Raw genomic sequence first — 23,069 nt, 5'->3', positions numbered from 1 at the left:
CACCTGGGAGCCAGAAATCTTTCTGATTGAGAGGGGGTCAAATACTTATTAACCTCATTAAAATGCAAATAAAGAATTTACATTTTTTACATGCATTTCTCTGGATTTTGTTGTTGTTATTCTGTCTCTCACTATTCAAATAAACCTACCATTAAATTTATAGACTGATCATTTCTCTGTCAGTGGGCAAACGTACAAAATCAGCAGGGGATTAAATACTTTTTTCCCACACTGGATCTCCTTTCACTGTATGATCCACTCTGGTATGACTATGAGGTTTCTTGAAACGTAAACCCCCCATAAAAAGTTAAGAGAAAAAAATGTGACCCTGTAAATCACTGCCTTCTTCAGGACACAAAGATCCTACACACCCAAGTAACAAAGAACTTAAAGGAAGTTTTATTTACGAACTTCTGTCAAACAAGTCCTGATGGAACAGAAGGGATAAGAGAGAAAGACAAACAAAATGGGAAAAAAAAGAAGAGAGGACTGGTAACAGTTCTTGCCTGTAGTTCTCATTTCCACTCGGTCCTTTATCGCACCATCAATGCCATAGTTAATTTTTTGTCCCAAGGTCAGATGAATAAATAGGTAAATCAATGTCTAGTACTCTCAGAAATGCAGAAGTTACTTGAAGCATCTATAGCCACTACTATGGTAAATAAGACATGGATGGAATACTGTGTAACAATTCGTAGTGCACTACCATTCAGTTACAATCTGTGTACAGGTTTCAATTCTTTTTTGCTCTGGGCTATATTGACAGGTGTTATCCAATAGCACTATAGATGGATTGTTGAGCAAGTGACATTACATTTTCTTTTGTTTTAATGATTTTCATTGTCAGAGAATACCCCTGCAAGCGCTTTCATGTCCTACTCCAGGCTATTCATTAATATCACTTGTAGAGTGAATCAATCTGTAATATGGCCAAATCAGACATTTAACATGAACTCAAATTGTTTATCATCACTTTTACTGGGGGGTGGGGGGTATGGATTCATAACTTCACACATTGTCCTCCAACCACTTTTCAAGACTATGTATATTATGACATGGAAATTCGAACATTTAACCGTGATACCACATCTGCTAGGGACAGGTCATAAGATGGGCCACATTTAAAAAGACCAAAGGTTAACAAACAGATTTTAGGAAGTCCTGACAGTGACAAGAAAAGCTCACATTTTCAACAACAAAAAGTATATCAATTTTTTTTTATATTTGATCATGTGTACAATCTTGGCTTTGGAATGTCACCCACAAGGAATAGACAAACACAGTATGTGTCTGAAATGTCACCCACAAGGAATAGACAAACACAGTATGTCTGAAATGACACCCTATTCCTTACATTAGTGCACTACCTTTGACCAGTGCACTAGGGAATATGGCGCCATTTCAGATGCAGACGGAGGTTTACCTGCATGTCTAGATATTGTCCATGTGATTGAACGTGTTTCTAACATCCTAAACTATTGAATATCGCCACCAAAAATGATGTCATTATTGTAGACCAAGGTCAACCCAATTGACGCATACAAGAGGGAGTTGACCTCCACAGCCTGGGCCGTCTTCAAGAGTCTGGTCTGGAGCGCGAGTACGCCTCGAATCACTCACGCCAACTCTACGGTCCACCCGTCTCCTGAACCTTCTCTTCTGTTCTGTACATTCAACGGCCTTGACTCTGGCCTTGGTGTTTGAAGTCAGTAAACAAAAAAAAACAAAAAAAATCTGATTTCTTGCTGTGAAACCATAAAAACAAAAACAATCACTTTGCGTTTTTCATCTGGCCAGGTCTTGCAAGCCCCTTGAAGACGTGAAGCTTCCCGGCCCCGGTTAGCTCAAAGCTGTAGTCCATTGTGACGTAGGGAGGCTCTCCCACAATTCCTGTCTGTAACAGAAAGAGGATGTGGACTAAGATGAAGCAAGCATGAGTGACTGAACCCAAATACCTTGATAGGTAAAAGCTTACACCGATGGAGAGGAACAGGACAACAAATCAGTCTGAAAAATATTTGAATAGTTTGGGGCAGTTGTGATTTTACAGTTTTTCATGTTTTATTATAGCTGATATTCGTGTGCGAAAGTCAAACAAAGACAGAGGACTGAGGAGCAGAGAGTACGACGCTGCAGTGTTCAGAGTGCTTAGTGTGTGGGAGGTATCCCCTCGTCTTACCTGGCCTGTGAGGAGGGTGTTGGGCAGTGGGACAGCCCCCAGCAGAAGACAGTTGACCTGACGGAGGACTGAGGGAGCTATAGGTGTAACAAGGAAGTACAGGCCCCGTGCCATGTCCACACCTCGAAGGACACCTGCAGAACAGAGAGAAACACTACTTAATAGATTGCTCTCACCAGTGTCATCCATCCAAGGAGGTAGTCATCCATGTGGAGATGCCAAACTTTGTTACTGTTCTACGTTTGATATCCACTACCATTCAAAAGTTTGGGGTCACTTAGAAATGTCCTTGTTTTCGAAAGAAAAGCAATTTTTTGTCCATTAAAATAACATCAAATTGATCAGAAATACAGTGTAGACATTGTTAATGTTGTAAATGGCTATTGTAGCTGGAAACTGCAGATTTTTTATGGAATATCTGCATAGGCGTACAGAGGCCCATTATCAGTAACCATCAGTCCTGTGTTCCAATGGCACGTTGTGTTTGCTAATCCAAGTTTATCATTTTAAAAGGCTAATTGATCATTAGAAAACCCTTTTACAATTATGTTAGCACAGCTGAAAACTGTTGTGCTGATTAAAGAAGCAATAAAACTGGCCTTCTTGAGACTAGTTGAGTATCTGGAGCATCAGCAATTGTGGGTTCGATTACAGGCTCAAAATGGCCAGAAACAAATAACTTTCTTCTGAAACTTCAACAGTGAAGAGGCGACTCCGGGATGCTGACCTTCTAGGCAGAGTTGCAAAGAAAAAGCCACATCCCAGACTGCCCATCTTAATCTTTTCTTTTTATTGGCCAGTCTGAGATATGGCTTTTCTTTGCAACTCTGCCTAGAAGGTCAGCATCCCAGAGTCGCCTCTTCACTGTTGACGTTGAGACTGGTGTTTTGCGGGTACTATTTAATGAAGCTGCCAGTTGAGGACCTGTGAGGCGTCTGTTTCTCAAACTAGACACTCTAATGTATTTGTCCTCTTGCTCAGTTGTGCACCGGGGCCTCCCACTCCTCTTTCTATTCTGGTTAGAGACAGTTTGCGCTGTTCTGTGAAGGGAGTAGTACACAGCATTGTACGAGATCTTCAGTTTCTTGGCAATTTCTTGCATGGAATAGCCTTAATTTCTCAGAACAAGAATAGACTGACGAGTTTCAGAAGAAAGTTATTTGTTTCTGGCCATTTTGAGCCTGTAATCGAACCCACAATTGCTGATGCTCCAGATACTCAACTAGTCTCAAGAAGGCCAGTTTTATTGCTTCTTTAATCAGCACAACAGTTTTCAGCTGTGCTAACATAATTGCAAAAGGGTTTTCTAATGATCAATTAGCCTTTTAAAATGATAAACTTGGATTAGCAAACACAACGTGCCATTGGAACACAGGACTGATTGTTACTGATAATGGGCCTCTGTACGCCTATGTAGATATTCCATTAAAAAATCAGCCATTTCCAGCTACAATAGCCATTTACAACATTAACAATGTCTACACTGTATTTCTGATCAATTTTATGTTATTTTAAATGGACAAAAAAATTGCTTTTCTTTCAAAAACAAGGACATTTCTAAGTGACCCCAAACTTTTGAACAGTAGTGTACATGTATTCCTGTTACCAAACATCAGAAGACTGAGAGATAATGTGTATATAGGTAATAGTTTATATACACGTACCAAAGCCCACACAGGGACAGACAGGGGTTTGGGAGAGCAGTACTGGGCTTCCCCTGCCTGATACCTTCTCATTCAGACAGCACAGCCCCACTAGACTGGCATTAGCAGTGTAGAGCACGTGAGTTGGTGCCACCTCACAGTGTGTCACACCCACAGCCACTGCTGAATGGGGAACCTGCAAGGAGAGGACAAGGGATGGACGTAGTGGAATTAGCATTTAACGATAAAAACATTAGAGTTCAATCCTATGCTTATCATAAATAAACCTGATTTGGCGCAAGCAGGCCGGCGGAACACGACACTTCAGAATGGGTTGCATCAGAGCTTCCGATTGTGGCAACATTCTTCTTAAAAAAGTGATTTAGATTTCTTACCTGGTAGGGAATGAAGCAGTGTAGGGGTCTGACAGGGGCTGGTTCAGGGGACTGCAGCTGGCTGAAGTAGCCCAGCAGAGCCAGGTCACGCTGCTCGTTGCTGCGCTGGAGTCTCCTGCGGAAGAATAACACAAACAGCAGAGGAGAGAGAGGTGAAGTCAGAGAAGTAGGGCAAGAAAAGGGTAAGAGAAGTTCAGACGAAGGCTGATACGTCAGCTTAATGAACAAGTGTTCCTGGCAAGAAGTGCAGAGTGGGTTTGTCTTTTCTCTAAACAAAAGGGCAAGTATCTTCCTTCAGCAGAAACATTTATATCCATGGCAACCAAGAAAGCTTTTGTGTTGTTAGGACTCTTACATTTCGCCCGAGCGCCCCGCTCCTTCAAACTCTGAGTGAATACTGAATAGAGTGTAACTCCGCTGGGCAGGATGGGTTCCAGAGTTGTCCTCCCCCAGAGCTGACTGGACAGGAGGGTGTGTCTGCCAGCCATGGGATGACCTCAGGAACTCAGGGGTGAGTTGGCGGCACATGACTTTATCCCCACTACTGAGCTGCACCACGTGAGAGACGGAGAAGAGACGAATGATGTCCACCAGCAACTGAAAGCCAAAACCTGAAGAAGCAGGCACATAACATGGCAGTATGAAAATGATAAAAGTATGAATTACTATGCATTATTTATTTGTTTAAATGTGTGCTTGCTTTCCCCTCTTTTTAAAGATTGGGCTATACATGAACATGGCAGTTTGGAACAAATGTAGGAATTTTGTCCCCAGGTTGCCAGGAAACTGTGTTACTGACCTTTGACCCAGCCCATGGTGTTGATGACGATGGGCGTCTCTCTGTTGTACAAGCGCCACAGGGACTTGAGGGACTCCAGATAGCGGTCCAGGTCTGTTTCACAGGACGACTGGCCATAGAAGATCATGTGCTCTGGGGCCCACTGGTGTGTGAAGGGGGGACCTGGAAACAACATGACAGACAGACCAGGGTTAGTTTGGATTAGTTAAGACCCCAAACATTAATAGGACCCATGAAAATATTGGGAAATACAGGTAGTTCTAGTGTATTTGCCATGTGTAATGAAAACATTGGAAACTCACTTACTCACTGCACTAAAATGTATTGAACACATGATTGTAATGAAGGCGTTACAATACATACCCAGCAGTGGCTCTCTGACAGTAGACAGGGAGAGACAACCTGAGGGAGTGAACTCTGTCTGGCCCAAGTCACACTCCAAGTATTCTACACTTGCAGTGCTGCACACACACAGACACACAGGGTGGGTTATTGCTATAAGCATTGTATCACTGCAGAACCTTTCAACCAAACAAACATATCAAAAACACACTACTCACTGGTTAAGTAAGGTATTGATGAGGTGACGGTTGAAGGTGGACTTTCCAACATTCTTAGCACCACATACGAGAATAACTGGACAGCCATCTAGCTCTTCTGTAGATGAAAAACAAACAGTCAATAGGTCATCAGGTTGAAATATCTTGGTCTCCATCATGTGGAATACAACAGAAACATAACATGCTTGTCTATAGAAAATAACTGAAGGGGACCTGTTCGTCATGTTAAAAGGGGGGCTGAACTCACTAATTTCGCCTCACTTTTCCACGTCCTCATTAAGAAATGCTAGAAGCAATGCGAGTTTGAAGTGGGTGTGTTATGTTCGTTAACATTGTGTGCTCTTTACTTGAAATATCCCACACAGCCACCATACGCATGACAAATGGCTTAGTAACCTGGGCCACGTTCAGTTGACAAACGTTGTTGAACGTTGCAGATAGAAATGCAATGAATAGAGCCAACATGATTGCCTGGTCTACATGTCAGAGAGGCATGTTTTGTTCTATATTACATATTTCTATTTGAACATTGCAAAAGATTGTGTCCTGCTGAACGCGGCCTGGTGACACAGCATATGAACGTGATTGGTCAAGACTACAAAGCTCAGAGCATTTCCTGCTTTCTGTACCTTCTCTGGTATCAGTATCTTTGATGACAGTTGTGTTTGTGATGCTAACGAATGTGAGGATGTTTGAGTTGGAAAAAACCCAAAGCCTTTATAAACACCAAGTCTTGTTCTTTCAACATAACATTCGCAATGATATTGTTGTCTCATGTAAACAAGTCTGAGGCGCTTCAAGCTAATGGTTTTACTGTAGGTTGATTCTGCTGCTACAATTAGATAGAGCACACTCAGCGCAACCGTTTCGCCGTGCATAACAATCCTCCCTAAGCATTACCATCCTGCGTTAGTGGGCAAGACTGGGAATGATTGAAATCAAAACACAACCCTCATTTAGGAGCGTAATAGTTTTCCATAAATGTCGCAAAACCTCCCTTTTGGAAGATACTGACTTTATGACCAAAATTATACTATTTACACTTTGTAGTCAATGTTGTCAGTAGAATTAGTAAGAAGTCATTTTTTGGGTTCAGCTTCTCTTTAAGATAGCAGGGCTGTGTGTGTGTTTACCTGCACAGGCGTTAACCAGGCCGTTGAGAGCCTCCCTGTAGGTCTGTGACATAACCATGCCTTCGGCCGTTTTCCGCAGTGGGATCATGCCAAGGCCAGAGAGCGGAGTGTCCAGCATGGCTGAACTGTCTCGGATGTCCCTCTATCAATCAAATAAATCAAATGTATTTATAAAGCCATTTTTACATCAGAAGGTGCTTTACAGTAACTCTACAAAGAAGAGGGCTGTACAATAAAAGTCTGTATGAAAAGGCCAGTAGTAACGTGCTGTAGATAGATGACAACATCGGATTATCAGAGTCAACCCACCGAACTGAGTTCAAACAGCTCTTTGAGGTCTGGGAAACTTGCAAGGAACCGTGTCAGAGGGGTGTCCAGGGGCTCCAGCAAGATCACACAGGAGTCTGAATCTACTTCGCTCAACAACCTTTTACGTGTCTCTAAACAAAACACAGAAAATAAAGATAGGAGCAACCTTACAAACGAGCAGCATTTAAACTCAAAACTACACAATTTACTCCCTCAAGGGTGATCTAACTAGGCCTATAACTGGAAACAATCACTAAAAGAAGGCAGCTGACGAAAGTATCATGCAAATAATTTCAAGGGTGGATGGTCTCATTCAAAGGCTCTCCTTACCTGTAGAGAGGTACTTGCGGACAATGGCTTTGGCCTCTAGACGTCCCGCTTTCTTGGTTTTGCTGGGGTTAGGGGAGTCCCCCAGTGCTGTGACGGTGAGGGGGCAATGTGAGGAAGGGGAAAACAGTGGGTAGGACTGCTGACCCTCCTCAAGGGTGAAACCATGCACCTCCACCCGACCGTACAGACATGACAGAAGGCACTTCCCCCTAAAACACAGGGTCTGCAGGAGAAAGAGATCAAGATTACTTAGAATAACTTTAATCCCCACAGCATGGACAAAATTAATAATACCATTTATAGGAGACAAAACACAACACTGAAGGCAGGAGGCATTAGTGAAAAACAGAGGAAGTAGCTTATAGCGGGGAGTGTAGTTGCCACTGAAAAGTCAAAAGTGTAGCTGAAAAGACTGCGTAAATACCTGACCCTGTTGCATGACCAGCACTGTGCGATTATGGATGTAGTCTCGCTCTGCACAGTGAACAAAAGCCTCCTCCTCTATCCTGCCAGGCGCTGCTTTGGCTGAGACAGAACTCTCCTGGCCCTCCATACTCTCTCCACCATTTTGATGTAGAACAGACTTGGCAAAGGAGCTCCAGTCCTGGGACTCGTCTGAGTCACTGCCCTGGTCTGGTCCACCTGCTCCCCCGTTAGTCAGGGGACGAGAGGGGGTCCTCTCCCTGACCGCCGGAGTCTTGACCTGTCTGAAGGACACAGCCTTGGCCTTCTTCTTCAGTCGCTTCAGGTTAGGCTTGTCCTTTCTAAGGTTAGATACGTGGTGCTCTAGCTTGGCCATGGCAGTGCTTGGGCTGAGGTTTGAAGAGTTTGAGTTTTGGGGAATTCTGTTGGGCTTGAACCACTTGTCCTTACACTGTTGCCTCTTGGACGTCTGTTTGGTTTTGGGGGGAGCTTTGTGCACTTTCATGGTTCCTTATGGCTTTCCCTCTGCAATTAAGATGTAAGGGGGGAACCCTGGAGAGAGAACAGTACAAAATGAACACAACTAATGCAATGGGCAAGCATCGATATAGCTAGCTGTACATACTCTACTAGCAGGCAAGCTAACATTGATTGTTGTTAGCTAGCTAACGTTAGTGTAAATAGATAAAACGTTAGCTAGGTAAGTTATCTAGCTAGCTAACTTAGCTCACACTAACTACTAGTAGTAACAAATTGAACTTCTCTTCGCTAAGGTGAATGAATACAGCTGCTGTCCAATACTACTGTGATGTCAATGAACCTCTGGTTAGCTAGCTAAGATAGCTTTTGTTACATTAGTTAGCTAGCCAACAAACGTTACTGTTGTATTGGAGAGTATATCCCACGATCAGCAAGACGAAGGTTGCATCCCAAGCAGTACCTCTCCGTAGCTTCTCAAAAATATGCTTGGAGGCCCTCTATAGCGAACAAATACAAATCGTCTTGCTACAGTATACTGTTAGCTAGCTAGCTTAGTGGTTTCACCATGTGAGCCAGCCAGACGCCATCTGAGTAAATTATTTGGCCAACCGGTATCCCACAGCGGCGGTTACAGCGTTTGCTTCCAAGTTAGTAAGTTCGTTTTGCAGTTACCTACCTTAGTTACATATACCTAAAATAGGCATTTATTACATTAACGCGACCTGGATACAAAATATGAACTGTAGCTAAGCTAGACCGCCCAATTTTATTTTATTTTTTTGTGGGGGATATCGATAAAACAGGATGGACAGTGAATACCTTCACGGAGTTCACGCATGCTCAGCTGTTCGCGTAGACAGCTAAGCATGCATCCTTCAAAGGGAACATTAGCTCGAAATATAATTAGTTAGTCAAACCCAAAATAATGCAATGATATAACTACACAATCGTGTAATTTGAGCGTGATGCTTACATGCTACCCACCATTCAATTTCACAGCGTTTGTTTAGTTAGCTAGCGCGCTTGCATGATGCTAGCTTAACCGTCACATCCGGTCCCTACCGCCTGGCCTGGACGAGACATAACGCAATACATGTTCCTGATACGTTAGTCAAAATAACTGTTAAAAAATGATATTAAATTCAATGCACCATTACGAAAACTGATAGCAGTGACACGATTGCCAGCATCCTGAAAAGGTAAGTCGCGTCTCTGTTGTTTCTACTGGACAGATGAGAGCTTAGGGAGCGTCTGTATAATGTCGGAAACGTCGAGGTGCGTAGCTAGTTAGGGGCCTACCTACTAATTTCTGAGTAATGCATTTGTCTAATCTTAAACAAATTCTATTTATTTCAGTATTATTATCTCATATAGCCATATGTGTTGGTATATTTAGTACTACTCAACCCCTTGTGCAAATGTCCCATACCAGGTTTAAGTGAATATCTAGCTAATAATGTATCTGAAGTCTGGACTATGCATTATAAATGACTGATGATGCTGTAGTTAAGACTTAAGAGTGCAATACAATTGCAAGAATACTAATAGCCTAGTGATATTAATAGAAGTTACAGACAGTAGCCTATTTTCTATTATTTTCTTGTCAATTGTCATCTGTTTTCTGACTCTTTCAAGCAACTCTGACACTGAATCCAGTGTCCCTTGAGAAGCAGCAATCTACTGTCAAGGGTGAGAGATGCTTACACAGGTGAGCTGCTCCCATGCCCAACGGGTGTTGTCATTTCTGAATGAGCAGAGGGGTCTCGGCTGGTTCTGTGATGCCAAGCTGACTGTAGGAGGAGATGGGAGGGCGTACAATGCCCATCGCAACATCCTGGCCTGTTTTAGTAAGCTTTTCCAGGAATCTGAGCCAACCACTACCGTGGTTAAGGAGGTCTCCCTCCCAGAGGAGTGCCCCACTGACGGCCTGGAACTGCTTCTAGACTTTTTCTACACAGGGGAGTTGAAGCTTGACTCTCTGAATCTGGAGAATGTGCAACAGGCTGCAGACAGCCTATGTGTACCAGATGCGCTCGCTCTCTGTCAGCAGTTTGCCACAGAAGGGACAGTCTCTCCAGAAGAACCTCAGTCTGCAGATCTTCTGGCTGGAGATGATGGCCTAATCCCACCTGTAACTTCTACAGAAACCAAGGTCCCCCTAAAAAGGGGGAGGCCCCCCCAAAAAAGAGGGAGGCCCAAAAAATCCCAAACCCCTAGTAGTGGCTCAAGTAAGAAGGATCCAACGGAAGCAACCGCCACCACAACTCGCTCTGGGCGTAAGGTGAAGGTCTCCAGAAGACTGCTTGGAGAGGGCCCCAGGCCACAGCTCCTGCCCCAGGGGACTACCATCAGGGGAGCACCACAACTAGTTATCAGCCTAATGGATAGAAGTGATGGGGCTGAGGACGAGGGACAAAGCCTCCTTCAGCCTACAGATACAACAGAGGTAGGCTAGAATACATAACCTTATCCTAAAGTGTTAATGTAAGAATAAGTTAGGAGGGAATGGGCCTACAGATTTGTAGGTTTTATACTAGAACTATAAAGTAGGTCAGGGGTAGGCAACTAGATTCAGCCGCGGGCCGATTTTTGTCAGAGCAGATGGTCGGGGGGCCGGAAAATATTAAACACTGCAAATTGACTATGCCCAAAAAGAGATTGTATTTTCAAATACAATAATTTCATACCTTGATTATATTAAGACACAATCACGTCTCTTTTTTTATTTGTGGGAATACTTGGGAACAGTTTTCCAAAATTAAACATATTTCTTGCTGAATTCCTGGTGATTTTACAGTAGTTTTGGCCCGTGGGCCGCCTGTTGTCGACCCCTGCAGTAGGCCTATACCTTACTGCAAGTGCTTAGGCTATAGCTACAATATGATGGATGATGCATGAAATATTGTGTCTCCCAGTTACAGGTGGATGGGCCAGAAGATGTGATGAATGACAATAGAGATGATGATTTGTTGTATTTGTTTATTTGACAGGTAACAGACATGGTCACCGGCATTGTACCAGATTTTAGCTACAAAGCTAATTCTCATCTGCAGCCTAATGATGACGACGATGATGATGGTGGTTTGATGGAGGGGGTGGATGAGGACACTGATGAAGAGTATGTGCCCCATGCTCAGCCGACTACCACCTCCAGCCCCAAAGGCAGACGTAAAGGACCAGGTAAAGCTGTCAATAAAGAGAACAGTGAAGGGGCGGCCAAGGGCTCCAAAAAGGGCTCTGTTCAGTGCCCCACCTGCAGAAAGACCTTCCTCAGCAAGTACTATCTCAAAGTACACAACAGGTATGCAACTCACTGCTATCACATTGCATTGACTTTACATTGATTCTGTCTTTATTATACAATCTTTGTTTTTAAAGGTTGGTCCTATTGAGATAAAAAAATATCTTGCAAGAGAGACCTGAGTAATGAAAAGACTGGTATTATTGAGTGACTAGTGTTAGTGTGTTATTTATGTTCTTCCACTGTTCACCAGGCGTCATACGGGTGAGAAGCCCTTTGCATGCTCTAAGTGTGGGAAGAGGTACTACAGGAAGGAGAATCTGTTGGACCACCAGGCCCGGAACTGCAAATGTGGTGAAAAAGTAAAAGCGGTGAGTGATCAGACTAAAGTAATGTCCGCACCAAAAGGAAGAAAACTGAGTATAAAGGGTAGGGACTACCATGACTTGTCCAATAAGAAATGCATATTTTCGTTTTCGGTTGTAAAACATTTTGACACTGTGTGCCCTAAATTATACAATACCTTACGTTTCCCTCATGTACTGTATGTGTGTATTCTTGTTGTTACTACAGGTGCACAACTGCCTTCAATGCCCCATGTCGTTTGACAGAGTGGTGGATCTACGTCTGCACACGGTCTCCCATACAGGGGAAATGCCTAATAAGGTCCAGCACCTACCACCTCACATCCTTGAACAAGCACACAGTACCGTGAACATCAGGGTTGTGGTCAAGTCTGAATTGAGTTGCGAATTGCTCTTTAATTCCAATCCAATTCTTGAATTTGAATTGGCCACACACCACAATAAGTATAATTTTAATTGAATTTGAGTTAAAATAAGTATAATTTAATTCAATAAAATTCTAATTGTTTATTTATTCTACACATCACCATAGTAATGATTATTTTGACATCGTGTATGGTTACCAATACCATGTACTGTAGCATAAGGTTGAAACAGTTCCATTTGTAAAACTCCTAAAACAATTTTAATTAATTACAGTGGTCTGGAAATATTGTAAGATTATGTAGTGGGTTGTCTATAATAATTCATCAATTTGTTTTGAAATATCAGAAAAAATACATTTCCCAGATTGCATTAGTTCAAACACTGCAATATGGAAGGGAACAATCTAACATTTAATGTCAAATAAAAATAATCAAACTAATATTTGAAATGGTATGTGTATTATTTGCATTAATAAGTGGCATATCCTTTTGATAAAATATTTGTCAAATGAACGTCTCAGTTGAATTAGTTTTAATTGCTTTGATTTCAATTATACTTCCTCCAATTCAAATTCAATTTAAAATCTGCTTCCTTTGGGGTGTGGCCAATTAAAATTCATTAAATTAAATTAATACATTCCGAATTGACCCCAACCCTTTTGAACATGTCATTAATTTACATTTTAAGACTTCTCTCTCTGGTTTATTTTGTATCAAACTCATATTGACTTATATTATCACTTGATCTTGTATCTATTTCAGTGTATGTCATGCTCGGAACAGTTTATGCGTAAAAAAGATTTGAGAAATCACGAAATCAAAATCCATGGTGCACCCAAACCACATGCAGTAAGTCTTCTCTCTCGCCTTTGTGTTAATTGGTCTGCCTTTTCATGTATTCAAACCTTTATTGCTTCTGCATTATTGTCAAGATGTATGACTGCTTGCTTGCTGATCACCCTCTAACCTGTGATGAATTTCCCCCACAGTGCTCTCTGTGCAGCAAAGCCTACCTGTCTAAAACGGAGGTGCGTCTGCATGAGGCATCCAAGCATCGCGGCGAGAAGCTCTTTGTGTGTGAAGAGTGTGGCCATCGAGCATCCAGTCGAAACGGCCTGCAGATGCACATCAAAGCCATTCACAGGTGGGGCTGAGACTGGGCATGGTAGTGGGTGAGGGGTTTGTTACCGTGGGGGCTCTAGATTGTTTGATGCAACCGATATAGCCTACTGCCGTATAATGTGACGTAATGTATCAAATAATGTGATGTCCCTGTTTGTTTGTCTTACTTTCTCAGAAACGAGCGTCCATTTGTGTGTGAGTACTGCAACCATGCATTCACCCAAAAGGCTAACCTCAACATGCACCTGCGGGTTCACACTGGAGAGAAGCCCTATCAGTGCCACCTCTGTGGGAAGACCTTCCGGACACAGGGTAAAACTGCCATCCTCTCACTAGGCCCTGCAGATACCATAGCAGGACACACCAATTTCTAACAACAAACATAGCTGCACAGATCATATAGTATGATTTAGTCTCATAGATATCATTTAGATAGAGTAGACACACTCTGTCTCACAGACTAACACATAAACTCTCATGTTAACATCCAGTGAGCTGTCACACTGCCTATACCAACACTCAACATTGTGCTTGTGCCAATGCCTATGTGTGTGTTTGTATGTCATTCCAGCCAGTCTTGACAAGCACCATCGCACCCACACGGGAGAGCGGCCTTATAGCTGTGAGTTCTGTAACCAGCGCTTCACAGAGAAGGGCCCAATGCTCCGCCATGTCGCCAGCAAGCACCAGGACGACCGCCCCCACTGCTGTAAGATATGTGGCAAGACCTTCAAGGGTGAGAGAGGAACTGTCATGGTTGACAAGAGATTGTGGCATCACTGATGATATGATTCATACTACCTTTTCAGTTGAAATAATATTTTCTGTCATGTTTTAATCTAATCAGTAGTTTGCTTCCTGAAAAGATTCCATCCTGACTTTAGTTGAACAAAATGCAACAAAACAAGTTTACTGTCTGTTTTCTTATTGTCTTGTTTGTTAAATCCTCCAGCCATCGAGCAGCTCCGCGTCCATGTGCGTCGCCATCAGGGCATGAGGAAATTTGAGTGCGAAAAGTGTGGCTACAAGTTCACCAGACAGGTAGGCCATGTATTTCCAGTATGCTAGCTTGGTTCCTCAAATTTCCATGCATGTTTAATGCTCACCCAGCCACTGAGGGGATAAATTAAGCTGTATAAAATGTCAATTGAATACTGAAGTCTCTTCTCTTTTCCTCCAGGCCCACTTACGACGTCATATTCAGGTCCACAATCGTACAGAGAACTACAACCCGCGGGAGAGGAAGCTACGGAACCTGATAGTAAAGGATGAGGGGTTGCAGGAGGAGGATGAGACTAGCCCCTCACCAACACAACCCACTGAGAAGGGGACACCTGAGGGGTCGGCACCTGTCTCTGGACCCAGTGTCCCTGTTCCTGTCTTTGGACCTATACCTGGACTCAGTGTGTCTGGACCTGGAACTGTACCAGGAGCCAGTGACATCCTCAGGGTGGTTATCCAGCCCCTGGTGGAGGAGGTGGTGTCCAGCCAAGGGCAGATGGTGGTGGGCTTTAACCAGGCTGTGGCGGGGCATGGGCCTGGCCAGTTGGAGGTAGGCTTAACTCAGAGCCAAGGTGTGGTAGCCCAAGGCCGGGTAGAGGTGGGCCTTACCCAGGGCCAGGTGGGCTTTCCCCAGGTTGGGGTGGGACAGGGACATGGCCAGGTGGAGGTGCTCTCCACCCAGGGTTTGGGTGTGGTGGGGCATGGTTTCATTGTGACAGATGTGATGGACCAGACTCTCCTGGTGGCAGGAGACTACCACATCCCTGAGACCACGGTGGAGCTGGAGGACATACGGGAGGATCCTCCTGCTAAGAGCAAAGCCTGAGGACAGGACAGACAACGTATTGTGATGTGGAATCTACGTGGAAAATACATTGGATTTGAAGAAAGTAATCCACTGTTGTTTTGAGTGTGAAATGTCAACCACAGGATTATGTCATCATAGTAGCCAAATTTCAACATAGACAAACCTTGTATAAAATATGTTGAATTTGTACCTTTAAAACAACGTCAGATCTTCAACGTTATGTCCACTATCAGGAAAAAGAAACTACAGGCTGGGCAGCACCTACTGGATAATTGATCTATCTACAGCAGGGCTGACCAAACTGTGGCTTGTGTTTTTATTTATTTTTAATTTTTTTATCAAGTCAGTCGGGGTCTCAACTTACTGTTTAGAGATAGCATAGTAGAATACACAATGTGCAATTTCGAAATTTGGTGGTGCATCAATAGTTTTCCTCTTGTTATGTCAGTCATTGACAGTCAATCAATTAGCCCATGTCAGCTAATATTTTATAGATTGCTAGGTAAGTTAGTCTAGCCAGCTATCTAAATCTTGTTGTAATCATAATAATAATAATAATAATAATAATAATAATAATATGCCATTTAGCAGACGCTTTTATCCAAAGCGACTTAGTCATGCGTGCATACATTTTTTTGTGTGTATGGGTGGTCCCGGGGATCGAACCCACTACCTTGGCGTTACAAGCGCCGTGCTCTACCAGCTGAGCTACAGAGGACCACATGGCCGAGTTACTGACCGGGCACCCAAGGCACGTGCCCAGAGGCCTTGACCTCCAGAAAATCTGCTTTAAAACTGCAACATTTTCTCCATGCCCCATGGAAAATGTGTCGAATTGCAGGACATTAACTTCAAAGTAGCACATTTTTCTCTCCGCCAGCCAAGTGGGGGGCCACTAAAATGTTTTTCCTGCGAGGTGGGTAAAAATCTTACTTGGGGCCCCCAAAATGCTAGGACCCTGCACATTTTCAAGTTATTAGCTTTATGAACATAGAAACAAATATATATTTAATGCTGGCAATCAGAATGTTTTGTTAGGTGTCAAGTTATATGGCTACGATTTGATTGAAGTGTATTTTTATGATTACCAAAAAAGCTATTGTTTTAAGACACTAAAAAGCGATTTTTAAAAACTTGTTATATTTCTAAATAAATTATGTCTATTTGTTCAGCTCACTGCCCAGATTATAGTTCCATTCATAGAAATAGAAAACATTATATTTCTATGGTTCCATATGTGCCACTGTCTTTAATTCCAGTTTTTCTACAAATTAATAACTGATATGTTGGATTCACATCTCCATCTCAACCAAAAATCGAAGTCAAATAATAGGACTACATCAAAGCAAACTTGATTTAAAGTGCATTTTTGGTTGAGATGGAGACGTGAATCCAACATATCAATTATTCATTTGTAGACAAACTGGAATTAAAGCCAGACTAAGTCAGCACATATGGAACTATCCAAGCAGAAGATACATCTCCTTCTAATGTTGACATTTTGTTGTGTTGTCAACCAAACACAATTCAATATTACTTTTGTAATACAGTAGATAGCCTAAAGTTAAGGCTATTTTACAAACTAATGTAACATTCAAATTAGTAACACGTCCATGGCCACATTTTGAGGTTACTGTAACTCTACATTTGTTCTTATGTAATCATATAAAGGGTGCATGTTTAAGAACAGATAACTGCCAAACTAATGGAAACACTTCAGTAAATGAGGGGATAAAAAGTATATTGAAAGCAGGTGCTTCCACACAGGTGTGGTTCCTGAGTTAATTTAGCAAATATCATGCTTAGAGTCATGAATAAAAATGCTGGGCAGGCCATTATTTTGGCTCCCATGGCTATGCCCCCATAGGATGACAATGCCCCCATCCACAGGGCACAAGTGGTCACTGAACGGTTTAATGAGCATGAAAACCATATGCCATGGCCGTCTGTCACCAGATCTCAACCCAATTGAACACTTATGTGAGATTCTGGAGCGGCGCCTGAGGAAGCATTTTCCACCACCATGAACAAAACACCAAATAATGGAATTTCTCATGGAAGAATGGTGTCACATGCCTCCAATAGAGTTCCAGACACTTGTAGAATCTATTCCAAGGTGCATTGAAGCTGTTCTGGCTTGTGGTGGCCCAATACCCTATTGAGACACTTTATGTTGCAGTTTATTTTGGCAGTTACCTGTAGCATGCATAGGCAGTTGCAGGTCTGTGGAGATCTTCACAATTCCTGTAATAATCTGCCAGAATCTTGAACAGCGTTGATCACTTGCAACATGTACTTTTAATGTAATCTCAACTGCAATCCAGGTAATTTGGTTCTGCTATTAGATAACACAATCTGTTGTAAAAATAAACAAAATATCTGACATTGTATTCCCATTTGAACTTTGCTGTGCTTTTAAATGGTTGAAAGCGTAGTGATAGACATTTGGGTGACTCAACCAAAAATCAGACATTGTTTTTCCATTGGAATTGGGTTTTGCTGTTAGATGGTTGAAAGCATAGTGATAACACATTGGAAATTCAACTAACTTTTGGCTGTCTTTTTGAGTGGGTGAATATAGGTTGTAATGTCATTGATCAACAACCAAATATTATGCAATTATCTGCGTTGAAATGACGTGGTGTGCCTGGCCCAGTGGGTATTGTAGTAGCCATGTTTTCTGTCTAAATGAAAGGCACACTTGAGGAGTTGCTCTGTACAGAAGAACCTGACCAAGTGGAAGCCCCCACTCAGCCCAGTAGACTATGAAACCCCTCAAGACATTCCCCTACTCTGTGGACATATTCATTTTGCCTGTGCATGGGGTCTGACAAAACTACAACTTGTCTTAGGCTACTTCCAGTCGTCACTGGCCAGGCCGTCATTGTAAATAAGAATTTGTTCTTAATTGACTCGCCTTGATAAAGGTTACATTTAATACTTAAGTAATTTAAGGTTATGTATTTTAAGGTTATTAAGTTTGTGTTTTTACACTGTACACGTCAGTTTGTGAGAGGTGAATGTAAATCAATGGGATTGTCTTGCATCATCAAGTCAAGCGGTAAACAGAGTAAACTAACAGTCCTGCCTGCAGTTTTATTGTGATAACTCACTGTAAGGACATCACTACAGTATACCAACCCAAACAACGCAGACCTTTTTTTTTTTTTTTTAAACAACAAACTTGTATGAAAAATAAGAACACAAACTGAATAGCATTACAGTAAGTAAACAATACTAAAAATGACAGTCAAACACAATGTTACAGAAATAAGCTGAGAATGTGTTACTACTTCCAGTTAACAGTGGTTGTTTTACCATGATCTATCTTCATGTGTACCTGTGCCTCCTGTTGCAATGGAAAAAACTAACATTATCAGAAATAACACTACAAAAACATGTACATTTTCATAAATAAAATGAAACCATTCTAATAAAAATACAGCATCTATAATAAAGACAATCTTCAAAGAAAATATATGACCAGTAATTCATGCAGGCTATATTGGTAGTCACGCCAACAAGGTCTGAAACAGTCAGTCTGGATGAGGGAGAGGAAAATGGTGATCAGCATCTGATAGAATAATATCATTAGCCCCATTTATACCTGGTTCTAACCTGTGTTGTTTGTCCTGATCTTGTCCACATTCTGATTGTCTACACCTGTCTAAAAATGTGGGCACAATCAAAAGACACATTGTGATCTGATTGTGATCAGATCATCCTGCCTACCTCCGGAGGTAGTCAGACACGCATTGTGTATAGATATCTTACAAGTCTTGACAGATCTGGACAGAGAAACCATTTAAATAAGAATGGTTTCGCCCTCTAAAATCATTGACAGGTGGGACCATTAACTGATTACATCAATATGTCTTACAATAAATAAATATTATTTTGAAAGAATAGCTATGAAAGAATTTGTATAAAGGAAGGGACCAGGAAATATGGTCACAATGCCGACACATTGGGAAAGGGGACACCTATTCAGTTGCACAACTGAATGCATTCAACCGAAATGTGTCGTCTGCATTTAACCCAACCCCTCAATCAGAGAGGTGCGGGGGGCTGCCTTAATCAACGTTTAAGGCGCCTGGGGAGAAGTTGTTGTTGTTGGTGCCTTGCTCAAGGGCAGAACAGCAGATTTTCCACCTTGCCAACTCAGGGATTTGAAAAAGTGACCTTTCAGTTACTGGCCCAACGCTCTTAACCATTAGCCTACATGCCGCCCGGACGGATAACAGACAGTTTAATACCACGTGTAGACACATTTTTTGAAATGTGGGCACAATCAGAATGTAGACAAGATCAGGACAAAAGACCCATGTTAGCACCAGGTATAAACGGGATATAGAAATAGAATGAGAACTCATCTATGGAATCGATCACTTTGATGTGGTTCTATCAGCCCAGTCCCAGTTGCATCATATGCAACCATGCTCTGATTCCATCCTAAGGTTCCATTGCAGGTTCCTAGCAGTATAGCTCTGAACAAATCTCCAGATACATCTCTCAACGGTTATCAAATCTGGTTTAGCGCTAGAAAACATTGTGGTGGTTGTGTTGGCTTTTGGAATGTCTGGGCTCATGTTATTGATTCTGAAGGATGATGTTGGCTCTCACTCTAAACAACCGGAAAGTGGAAAACAGCTCCATAGTTAGTTGATCATGTAAAAAAATTATATAACCATAATCAGGACGATACACTACTACTGCCTGCCGTAGATTCCCATGTATGGGTAGCTTGTGCTTTCCCCAACATGAGACCTTCATACCCAGCCAGTCTATTAGTCCAGTCAATAATAGGCAAACTGAGTGGCAGGCAAGTAAATAACATAGGGATCACACAACTGCACACATGCTCTGTCACAGAAGTGGCACAATGTAATGTAATTACAGTCCTATAGTGATCTCATCCATGCAGGACAATTTGATCTTTATAAGCAGTTAATCACTAAAATCACATCCACTATAAGCAGAGTGCACTGTAACGTCTTTCTACCTATCTGTAGTATCATAATGAGGTGTCTGTTTTCAAAGTAAACCTAAAATGGCACTAATGGCTGAAACAGTGATCAGGATGATATCCCCTGAACTATTAGTCCATGTAGTGTGTTACACTGGGTTGACGTCATGGTTCTGGTTGAGATTGAGGTTGTGGTTGTTCAGGGCCTGGTTGCGGTGGTGTCGGTGCAGGTGGATGGAGTTGGCCTCGGGCAGGTCGATGGGTTCGAAAGTGTTGGATACGGCGGGCATGAACTGGCGGAAGATGCTGACACTGCCATGCCAGAAGGTGGGCTGTGGCAGGTGGCCCGCGGGGGTCCATGTACGGGTGGAGGGGTCATAAGCTTCCACTACGTCAGACAGCTCAAACGTGTTGTCATAGCCACCAGACACGAAGAGACGACCATCCAGGGCTGCCACACTGCCTCCTACATGGACCTGAAGAAGGAAATAAATCATAATATCAGTTGAGAAACACCTACAGTGCATTTGGAATGTATTCAGACTCCTTGACTTTTTCCAAGTGTTACATTACAGCCTTATTCTAAAATTGATTGAATTGTTTTTTTCCCCCTCATCAATCTACACACAATACCCCATAATGACAAAGCAAAAAAACATTTTTTTTTAAAAAATTTAGCAAATGTATAAAAAATAACACACTGAAATATCACATTTGCATAAGTACTCAGACCCTTTACTCAGTACTTTGTTGAAGCACCTTTGGCAGCGATTACGGCCTCAAGTCTTCTTGGGTATGACGCTATAAGCTCGGCACACCTGTATTTGGGGAGTTTCTCCCATTGTTCTCTGCAGATCCTCTCAAGCACTGACAGGTTGGATGGGAAGCGTCGCTGCACAGCTATTTTCAGGTCTCTCCAGAGATGTTTGATCGGGTTCAAATCCGGGCTCTGGCTGGGCCACTCAAGGACATTCAGAGACTTGTCCCGAAGCCACCCCTGCATTGTCTTGGCTGTGTGCTTAGGGTCGTTGTCCTGTTGGAAGGTGAACCGTCGCCCCAGTCTGAGGTCCTGAGCAAGTTTTCAAGGATCTCTCTGTACTTCGCTTCGTTCATCTTTCCCTTGATCCTGAGACGCAGAGTAGGTGAGCGGATGATCTCCGCATGTGTGGTTTCCACTGTGAAGCATGGAGGAGGAGGTGTGATGGTGTGGGTTGCTTTGCTGGTGACTAGTCTCCCAGTCCCTGCCGCTGAAAAACATTCCAACAGCATGATGCTGCCACCACCATACTTCACCGTAGGGCCAAAGAGTTCAATCTTGGTTTCATCAGACCAGAGAATCTTGTTTCTCATGGTCTGAGAGTCATTTAGGTGCCTTTTGGCAAACTCCAAACGGGCTATCATGTGCCTTTCACTGAGGAGTGGCTTCCGTCTGGCCACTCTACCATAAAAGGCCTGATTGGAGGAGTGCTGCAGAGATGGTTGTCCTTCTGGAAGGTTCTCCCATCTCCACAGAGGAACTCTGGAGCTCTGTCAGAGGGACCACCGGGTTCTTGGTCACCTCCCTGACCAAGGTCCTTCTCCTCCGATTGCTCAGTTTGGCCAGGCGTGGTGGTTTCAAACTTCTTCCATTTAAGAAGGATGGAGGCCACTGTGTTCTTGGGGACCTTCAATGCTGCAGAAATGTTTTGGTACCCTTCCCCAGATCTGTGCCTCGACACAATCTTGTCTCGGAGCTCTACGTACAATCTCTTCGACCTCATGGCTTGGTTTTTGCTCTGACATGCACTGTCAACTGTGGGACCTTATATGGACAGGTGTGTGCCTTTCCAAATGATGTCCAATCAATTTAATTTACCACAGGTGGACTCCAATCAAGTGGTAGAAACATCTCAAGGATGATCAATGGAAACAGGATGCACCTGAGCTCAATGACAAGTCTCATAGCAAAGGGTCTGAATACTTAGGTAAATAAGGTATTTCTGTTTTTTATTTGTAATACATTTGCTAAAACTTTTTAAAAAACTGTTTTTGGTTAGTCATTATGGGGTATTGTGTGTAGATTGATGATATTATTTTTTAAATCAATTTTAGAATAAGCCTGTAACGTAACAAAATGTGGAAAAAGGGAAGGGGTCTGAATACATCTCTGCATGTCTGGCAGACATATCAGTATGGATGACGGATCACCACCTCAAGCTGAACCTTGGCAAGACGGAGCTGCTCTTCCTCCCGGGGAAGGACTGCCCGTTCCATGATCTCGCCATCACGGTTGACAACTCCGTTGTGTCCTCCTCCCAGAGTGCGAAGAGCCTTGGCGTGACCCTGGACAACACCCTGTCGTTCTCTGCTAACATCAAGGCGGTGACCCGATCCTGTAGGTTCATGCTCTACAACATTCGGAGAGTATGACCCTGCCTTACATAGGAAGCGGCACAGGTCCTAATCCAGGCACTTGTCATCTCCTGTCTGGATTACTGCAACTCGCTGTTGGCTGGGCTCCCTGCCTGTGCCATTAAACCCCTACAACTCATCCAGAATGCCGCAGCCCGTCTGGTGTTCAACCTTCCCAAGTTCTCTCACGTCACCCCGCTCCTCCGCACACTACACTGGCTTCCAGTTGAAGCTTGCATCTGCTACAAGACCATGGTGCTTGCCTACGGAGCTGTGAGGGGAACGGCACCTCCGTACCTTCAGGCTCTGATCAGTCCCTACACCCAAACGAGGGCATTGCGTTCATCCACCTCTGGCCTGCTGGCTCCCCTACCTCTGCTGAAGCACAGTTCCCGCTCAGCCCAGTCAAAACTGTTCGCTGCTCTGGCACCCCAATGGTGGAACAAGCTCCCTCACAACGCCAGGACAGCGGAGTCACTCACCACCTTGTAAAGTGGTTATCCCACTGGCTATAAGGTGAATGCACCAATTTGTAAGTCGCTCTGGATAAGAGCGTCT

At 43.1% G+C, this 23,069-nt stretch overlaps 3 protein-coding genes across 5 annotated transcripts in view; 1 reads left to right on the top strand and 2 right to left on the bottom strand.

Annotated features, from left to right (window-relative positions):
• Window positions 1–376: 376 nt before the first annotated feature.
• LOC311149762 (polynucleotide 5'-hydroxyl-kinase NOL9-like) lies at window positions 377–9,037 on the bottom strand. 3 transcript variants are annotated; one of them, XM_084186981.1, is made up of 13 exons: window positions 8,652–9,037; window positions 7,773–8,323; window positions 7,349–7,571; window positions 7,019–7,149; window positions 6,710–6,851; window positions 5,577–5,673; window positions 5,380–5,477; window positions 5,017–5,178; window positions 4,573–4,828; window positions 4,218–4,332; window positions 3,844–4,018; window positions 2,180–2,313; window positions 377–1,894 (listed from the first exon to the last, which is right to left on the bottom strand). In XM_084186981.1, the coding sequence occupies exons 2-13, from the start codon at window positions 8,274–8,276 to the stop codon at window positions 1,772–1,774; spliced, it is 2,160 nt and encodes a 719-aa protein (XP_084043107.1). In that variant the 5' UTR covers window positions 8,277–8,323; window positions 8,652–9,037; the 3' UTR covers window positions 377–1,771. The 3 variants fall into 3 exon arrangements, with proteins under 3 accessions (XP_084043107.1, XP_084043108.1, XP_084043109.1); XM_084186982.1 differs by having other exon boundaries at window positions 8,928–9,035; XM_084186983.1 differs by having other exon boundaries at window positions 8,712–8,836.
• A 266-nt stretch (window positions 9,038–9,303) lies between these two features.
• On the top strand, window positions 9,304–15,173 carry LOC311149761 (telomere zinc finger-associated protein-like). Its single transcript, XM_084186980.1, has 11 exons — window positions 9,304–9,450; window positions 9,887–10,697; window positions 11,242–11,552; window positions 11,746–11,863; window positions 12,066–12,158; window positions 12,985–13,071; window positions 13,212–13,366; window positions 13,520–13,656; window positions 13,916–14,080; window positions 14,297–14,385; window positions 14,525–15,173. The coding sequence occupies exons 2-11, from the start codon at window positions 9,948–9,950 to the stop codon at window positions 15,170–15,172; spliced, it is 2,553 nt and encodes an 850-aa protein (XP_084043106.1). The 5' UTR covers window positions 9,304–9,450; window positions 9,887–9,947; the 3' UTR covers window position 15,173.
• A 3,052-nt stretch (window positions 15,174–18,225) lies between these two features.
• LOC311149696 (kelch-like protein 21) overlaps window positions 18,226–23,069 on the bottom strand; it is a 37,841-nt gene continuing 32,997 nt past the window's right edge. Inside the window, exon 6 of the mRNA XM_084186905.1 lies at window positions 18,226–20,596. Coding sequence (XP_084043031.1) covers window positions 20,270–20,596 — 327 coding nt within the window. The 3' untranslated portion in view covers window positions 18,226–20,269. The remainder of the gene's footprint in view (window positions 20,597–23,069) is intronic.

Source organism: Coregonus lavaretus (assembly GCF_964263955.1).
Source record: "Coregonus lavaretus genome assembly, chromosome: 22".
Classification (NCBI taxonomy): domain Eukaryota; kingdom Metazoa; phylum Chordata; class Actinopteri; order Salmoniformes; family Salmonidae; genus Coregonus; species Coregonus lavaretus.
The sequence above is the reverse complement of the archived record's forward strand: the minus strand, read 5'-3'. Positions and strand labels throughout refer to the sequence as shown.